The sequence below is a fragment of the Elaeis guineensis genome, chromosome 4 (assembly GCF_000442705.2).
Source record: "Elaeis guineensis isolate ETL-2024a chromosome 4, EG11, whole genome shotgun sequence".
NCBI lineage: Eukaryota > Viridiplantae > Streptophyta > Magnoliopsida > Arecales > Arecaceae > Elaeis > Elaeis guineensis.
In genome coordinates, this window is record NC_025996.2 from 64,763,944 (window position 1) to 64,772,162 (window position 8,219).

General features: G+C 38.1%; 1 protein-coding gene across 1 annotated transcript; it reads right to left on the reverse strand.

The window, feature by feature from the left end:
• Positions 1-233: 233 nt before the first annotated feature.
• On the reverse strand, positions 234-5,130 carry LOC105061526 (probable metal-nicotianamine transporter YSL12). Its single transcript, XM_010945606.4, is given in 7 exon segments — positions 234-845; positions 848-1,574; positions 1,699-1,888; positions 2,112-2,246; positions 2,339-2,436; positions 2,612-2,775; positions 4,579-5,130. Coding segments are annotated over 7 exon segments (2,193 nt in total). The 5' UTR covers positions 5,069-5,130; the 3' UTR covers positions 234-456.
• Between the last annotated feature and the right edge of the window lie 3,089 nt (positions 5,131-8,219).

Sequence of the window (8,219 nt, forward strand, 5' to 3'; positions counted from 1 at the left end):
TTATAAAATAAACAATAAATCAGGGTATTATAGCAACAAAAAAAATTTATTGCAGGATCGCAAGGCCTATGAAAGTTATAAAATAAACAATAAATCAGGGTATTATAGCAACAAAAAAAAAAAAATTATTGCTGGATCGCAAGGTAAAGTAGTTTCAGAGAGAAGGATTTAGTGGAGATTTTATGCAACTAGACGTACCGAAAGGAATTAAAATCAACTAAGGCTTTACTTACTTTTCATCAAAAGAACACTAAAGCTTCATTTACATTCAAAGTGACATGTGCATTTCAAACTTGAAAACATAACTAAATACTAGTTGACTCCAACCATAATTATGGAATGCATCTATATATCCACTTGGATGCTTTATAGTATTGGTGGACAAGCAGCTTGCCTCGTTCATCACTGAATCCATTTTCTATCACAGATTCTTGTCCATCAACTAGAAAAAAGAAATTATGATAACTGGGCAATGAAACCATCAACTTTGGCGTTCACTTTCCTGGAGAGGAACTTCATGCATATAGGTGGGTTCACTTTAGCCAAAGCTAGTATAGATTGAGGTAGAGTCCATATCCCATCACCACATATCAAACCAGAGGCGACGGCCGGGCCAAATGCATCTGCTTGAGCCTTGTTGACCATTTCCCACACAAACAATATCAGGCTCCCTACACACATATCAATAGCGAAGTATGATCCAATATAGAAAGGGATCGCCATTGCCATTGGAAGTGGTATAAACCTTGCTACCTTCTTCCCAGAGAAATCTCTTAGCAAGTTAATAACAATTGCACCAGCGAAGAATATGTAGCAGAGAGTGAGGCAGTGCTTTGGCAGCGACGAAAGCCTTCGACGCCAAGTATCGCCATGTTTCGATAAACGAGGGCATAGGGAGCCGGATATTCACTCTCAGGCATGCCAAGGTCACTGAAGGCCTTGTAGAAAAGCCAGAAAACGCATGGAGCAATCACACAACCCATTGCCGTGCCAATTACTTGGCTGATAAACATGGACCTTGGAGAGGCTAATGTCAAGTATCCAGTCTTAAAGTCTTGCATGAGGTCTGATGCAGTGGACACAATGCTCATCATGACACCACAAGCTGCAAGACCGGCTAGCACACCACCATGTGAAGCACCTGCCCAAGCTCCAATAATGAAAATGGCAAGCTTCCCGTAGGTTGAGGCAAGAGACCAATCAGTAAGGCCACAGCCATAAGCATTGCAGAAGGCTAGTGCTGGTGCAAAGATGTAGGAAACCAAAACGTAGTACCATTTGAGTTGAGGGAAGATGTGGGGAAGGGTGGCAGTGGAGATGGCAGCAATGGCAACATAGCCCCCATATGCAACTGATTGTGGAATTTGATCATTGAGAAACATCTCAGTTCGGCGTTGGTCATCGAAGGATATGGTGGTGGCTGTAGGAACAGGGGCACCATCATCCGAGACAGGAAGAGTGCTCATGGAACCTCTACTCCGCACTACAGAAATGAGGGAGGAAATTGTTCGAGAAAAGACCTTGAGAAAGTTATAGAGACCATCTCCAAGAATCATGGCAATGGCAATGAAGACCTGCAAGAGACAAACAACTGTGAATTCAGTAACAGGATTATTTAGTGTAAATCTATTTATAGGATTGAAGGTTCAGTCGAAACACAAGCAAGAACAGCATAAGCAAAGAGGAGTGGATAGTTACCCTATAGCCCTGCAAGCTATGAAGACTGCTCAATGGGATATCTGCAGGAAACCAACTGCCCTTCTTATTACCTATAAGAGGCCACATGACTCCCCAAGAAAGAATGCCTCCAAGGAGAACAGATATGTTTACAAGGTAGGGGCAGATCATTCCAACTCCAACATAAGTCGCGGAAAAATCAAAGTAAAATCTGCAACAATGTACATTATCATATCACCAATAAGTAATTAAACAATCAAGCTAGCGACCTATGATTTTAGAAAATCAACAACTTAAAGTTGGGAAATTTTCAATGAGCAAATGTGTCAATATCTTACATATTAAAACCTCTTCTGTTGGAATAAATGAATGAAATGTGAAAGAGAGAGAGAGGTATTTTTGACAACGGGGTATGGAAAGGTTATGCACATTACTTGTTTTTATAAGCTTGGAGACCAAGTGACGGAAAGCTTGCAAAACCACAGTCATCACCAGCAGTGTAAAACCATTGGAAAAATCCCCAGAGGAAGCTGGAGACAAAGAACTTGCCTAATGTCCTGACCTGCTTCCTGAAATATATAACAAAAAATGTAACATCAAGGGAAAAAAATATATGAAAAGCTTGAGCACAATAGTTTTGCAAATTCTTTTAGAATTTTACTTTGCTAGTTTGGCACCCTGAGGAGTGTGGAAGCCATTAATAAGAAAAGCAGTTGCAGTTCCACTTGGATAGATCAGCTTGTAGTCAATGATCATGATCTGAAAGATATATTGGTCAGTAAAGTTTTTACCAAATTCACCAATCTGAAGTAGCTTATGAGAAATCAAGACATGGGAAAGCTCAGGGTCTCATTTCAACCAATAGATGGATTGGCTGCTTCTCCATCTTTTCCACTTAAAACACAGGTAGATTTATAAATAGAAGAAGGATTACCTTTCTTAGGGGCACAAGGGAGAAGAGTCCAAGAAAACTAACAACAAAGAGAAACCCAATCATCCATCCTAATCCTGGGTCTTTCACATTCTGTGCATTGTCTGCTTCAGTAGCTTGATTGGCAATTCTTTCGCTCATACCAAAAAGATAACTTCCAAAGCCACCTGTTTACAAGAATTTAATTGTCTAAGTGAAAAACCCAAATCACCAGAACAAACAGAATAGTATGGCAAGGGCTTTTATTTGAAAATACCTGCTGGTGAAGACATCCATGGTTGCACCCACATATAATCAAATTCATGGTACCGCTCATTGTTCACCTCATTTCACACTATTTAGGTGTACAGTCATGGAGTTGTTCTTATTGATGTCTTTCTTATTATCATTGTTTAATATTTATAGACCATTCTGTCTGTGGCTTGCTCAAACCGAGATCAAGTTCCAAAGCAAAGGAGCCAAACAAGCCTAAATTTGAGGTTTCTTAGCCTAAGTTGAACTGCCTGTACCAACCCTAATGGACCTGGGTAAAGGCAGTCTTTCCTATTAATAGTACGACTTTAATGACGATATTATGTTAAAAAAAATCTTAATAACTATTGCCTTTCAAGGAATAAAGCTGTGCTCGGTTAACCAACAATTCAATTAGTTGCACCTCTCCTTTAAAGTGCATATGTGCTTGAATCTTTTTAATTCTATGAGTATGATTATCATATAACAAACTAGATCGACAAGTGTATAAAATCATTGAGAAGTGCTATATATCTAGTGCGACAGCCCAAGATAGTTTGAGATTTATCTAGTCCACAAAAAGTTTTGAGCTAATTGTGCTAATGGATATGTAGTGTTCAACAAAGTTAATGGTGGATGGAGCTCATAGTGTGCTCATCTCCTAGTTAGTTTCCTAGTTTGTGTCCATGTGGCATGTTAGTGGGAGAGAGCTATGCCAACCATGTGGGTTGGCATCTACGGGCTTACGCAACTTCACCCTAATTTACCTAATTCACCCATAACCCACATGACCAAATATGACAAGATCATGTTAAGAATGTCCATATATTAATGGCTTCATGCACATGCATCCATTTTTCCATAATTTCGTAACAAAGTAGATAGTGTATAAACAAACAGAAATGCCAGAAAAAGAAGTTAGAAAAAATTGGTTGAAGCATGCTACTCTTGATGCCTTTCAGTGGTCCTTGACTCAATATTGCTCTTGAAATTTGAAGAGAGAATTCATGTAATATGCTACTACCAACTTTGGACCACAACTATTTGTCAAATATGTATTTGTAAAATTTCCTATTCTCAGTATCCAAGAAAAAATGATTAAAGAAATTAAATCGTTTGCACTGAAAACCAAACCTAAACCCAATTTGCTATTTTTTTTTAAACAAATTAATACCCATCTAAATTCCACTAGAACTTGTCCTTCATTGAATCCATTAAAAGAATAAAATTTGACTTAAAACAATATTTCTCAAACTAGAATTTGGATACTGCACAACCGAAAATAGTGATGAATAATAATTTAGGTAGCCATGAATAACAGATATTGGATTTTTTTTTTGTTAAAGCTATATATATATTAAAAAAGAAAGTTATTATAAAGGAAAGTTAGATTATATCCATCAGCTTCGCTGTGTAACGGAAAAGAACTTGAATCAACCGTATTTAAACTCTAAAACTTTCATTTGAATTTGAGCCTTATCCCCACGGATTGGAGCTCACCCGTCTAACTGTATAACAACTAATAGTGGATAAGTTCTACGTATAATAATCGTAATTATACGAAAATTGTAAACTAAGTGCTTCCAATTGTCAAGCAAGCCGGTCTCGACCGACCCAAAAAGTCGGATCTCGGCACCACGAATCACGACTTGGGTATATATTTCTTCAAATATAAAAACGTTTAAAAAAATACAGATAAAGAAAGAATAATAGCCATGATGAGCCGAGGGTAAGCATACCGCTGAAGGCAATGCCGGAGGCGGCGACGACGCAGGTCTGGATAACGGTGTTCTCCTGGCGGGTGAAGGCTTGCTGGAGGAGGCCGGTCTTCTCGAGAACTTTGGTCCAGGTCTTGATGAAGAAGAACCCGAGGAGGCCGGCGGCGACGTTGAGGGAGGGGATGATGCCGGTTGTGAGGTTAAGCTTCATCACTATGAAGCTGAACATTACCGAGAGGAAGAAGGCCACCACCATGGCCCGGAACGTCACCTGCTCCCGCCACGACGGCACGGGCTTTCCGTCGAACACCCTCTCGATCGATATCGTCTTCTCCTCCTCATCTTTCTCCTCCGCCACCTCCCTTCCTTCCTCCATATCTTTCCTCGTCTTCCTGCGGTGGCTCATCTGGCTCATCTCCACCATCTGCTCCTCCTTCTCTTCCTCCATGGCTGCTTCGCGATTCGTGAGGCCTATCCCTCGCCTCGCCTCGCCGTTCTCTTGGGTCGCCATTTCAGGCTGATCTAGAGAGGTACGGTGGGGTGGGAGAAAAGGTGGAGATACAGTTCCAGCTCTTTAGGGGTGAGGGGCTCTCGGTATTTATGAAGTGGTGTCAAGCTGGATCCAGCCTTCCATTGGGTGTGTGAAAAACAAACGCGCGTTTCCCAAAAAAAGACAAACGCCCACGACCCGTACGATCAATATCATATGGTCCACGTTAGTGGATATTCTCTTGAAAAACAAACGCGCGTTTACCCAAAAAAAAAGACAAACGCGCACGATCCGTACGATCTATATCATATGGTCCACGCTAGTGGATATTCTCTTTGGAAGTTAGAGGCAGCCGCAGCGTAGGGCGGGGAGGCGGAATGGGAATCCGCTAAAGGAATTGGAAATATTATCTGCATTGAATCTGGGGTCTTAATTAGCCTTAATTATACTTAATTAGCCTGGGTCTACAATTTTTTTTTGGGTACATATGGGTGTACTAATTCGTTATAAAAAAAAAAGGCTAAGCTTGAATTCGATGTATATCTACTAAAGTTTCCATAAAAATGTCAGGCTAAATTGGGTATATGTCAACCAAATTTTCCATAAAAAAATGTGGGTATTAATTAGCCTTGCATTTGACAGTTCAGCCAAGGAGATACCAGGGATCAGTATCTTCCTTTTTCTTTTTCTTTTTTTTGACTTTTTTTTTTCCTGCTGTGAGAAAAAGTGATCACATGGAATGAATGATGGCCAGATGGGAAGCGTTCACATGGGATGACGTAAGAGACACGGGGGCCAGGCCTCAGATCAGATGCGTTCAAATGGAAGCATGACCAAGGGTCCTTGATTTGCGCTGCAGAAAACGGGACAGTTTTGCCCGGTCATCACATCATGTCAAAAGCATAGGAAAGGAAAGCATGCCGTATTGGTAGGTAGTAGGTGTCTTCTCACATAGCGGTTTCCCTTTCCGATGATTTGATGCTTTACCATCTTTTACGGTCCAAATAGCGCTCAGAATCATAGGATACATCCTCACAGCAAGCCATATATGGTAGATAATAGCTGTCTTATCTAATAGCAGTCCATCTCGTTAATTGGATGATATGTTGGTCATCCAAAATAAACCACTCTTTATGATGCAAATAGCACTAATTAGAATGCTTGACAGTGTGTGGAGTATTGTACAATTTTGGATGGCCATATCATCACCAAAACTAATACGTGCTATATAGAACCTATTATGTGCTTATGGGCGATCTTATTTGACAGTTATCTATTTTTTTATTATGACCATCAAAAACTGCAGTGCATTTTCAAATACAACCGATGCATCGTAGAGAATTTATACTCAAATAGCACGCTGTTGAGGCCGTATATGAATTACATGTGATGCGAATGGATATCTTAATGTTGTGCTGGATTTTTATTTTTTTTGAAACAAATTTGTTACATGGATAAGTGGTCTTGACAAATGTTTTTTTTTTTTTCTCGTTTTGGCAAGGGATCTAACCTACGTTTTTTATAACAGGAGGTTGCACCATTCATGAGACGCTGCACCAGAGCAAAAAATATGGTGTGAAACGGTGTATTTTGGTAAAAGGTTTCATACTGAGCAGGTGCACAAATGGCGCCAAAGGAATTGGGAAAAATAGATAGTCTGTGCGTTCTTCTTGAATCAAAAATGCTTTCAAACTTTATTAGCAATGAAATTCCTCACTACATAAACTAGCTTACCAATTTACCATTGAACTGTGTATATATATCCTCAGGAAAGACAAAATTTTTCCAATTTTTGCAAGATATTAATTGCGCCACATGCATACAATTCTGTTTTCTATGGAAAAATAGGATCAGACAATGTCTGATATAAATTTATGGAAAAAAACAAGAATTGTACGATAAACAAGCTGAGAGAAATAAATTGTTGAACTATATATGTCCTTCGGTCAGACCAATTTTACAAGAAAGAAATTGTGGTACCACATGACATGTGAAAAGAGGAAACTTTTGATTGAAAATAAAAAAGGGAACTTTCTATGTACACAAAACCAACAGCTCCTAGCATTCCCATTGCCAACTCATTTGGGAATAGATAGAGAGACTCCAAGATAAAATTGAAAATAGTAGTTAGTTTGGGTGTGGATGAACATAATGAAGATAAAATCTAACCATACATTTCATGACGTGTCGAGTGTAACTCTAGAATCTAATTCTAAATTTTTGAATTAAATTAGGTTTAGACCTTGAATCCAGTCATCCAACTACAATCCAATCTAATGTGCATAAGGAAGGTAGTTTGTTTGGACCAACTTAGGGTCTATTTGGTTGAGAAGTGTTGGATTTTTAAATAGAAATAGAAATCAATAATATTTATTTTAACCATTTGATTTGAGAAAATTTTATTTTTATTTTTATTCAAATTTAAAAAAATAAAAATATTTTAATTTTTTAAAATATAATTTTAATTTTTTTAAATTAATATTTTATATTATATTGATTTTAATTATAAATTAAATATATTAAAAAAATATTATTATTTTAATTTTATTTTAATTAATTATAATTTTAATTTTGATCACGCATCTCAAGAGCCTCTCTCCCACCACCAAGAGTGGGTTTTCTTCCGTAGAAAACAGTGGCAGTGAGGGGCTACCTCCATTTTCCCGCACGCATCCTGCCTCTGGCCCCACCTAAAAGATATGATATGATGGACTCAAATGCAAAGTTATTAAACCCGGCCCGGACCTTGACCCGGATAAGGCACCGGGTTAATGGGTCAGCGGTCCAACCGTCGGGTCAACGGTTGAACCGGCGGATCAATGCACAAATCATAAAATCTAAAATTTAATAACCTGTTTATATCCAGAAATACAATAATAATCCTGATAATATATATTCCAATGCTACAAGTATCAAAATACAAATGAAACAAAACTGTAATCCTATAAATACAAATAATTAGACTAAAATATTGATGAATATAAAGATTTAATGGCATAAAGTTATAAATGCATAATAACTAGTAGTTTAAACTTTAAAACATAACCATCCACATCTGCTAGCAAAATGAAAAGTTTTAACAAACAAGTACATAATAATGTACGACATTTCACTTCAATATCTTTTAAAAAAAAAAAGTAAAAAGTGATAAACAAGTACACAACATAAAAAT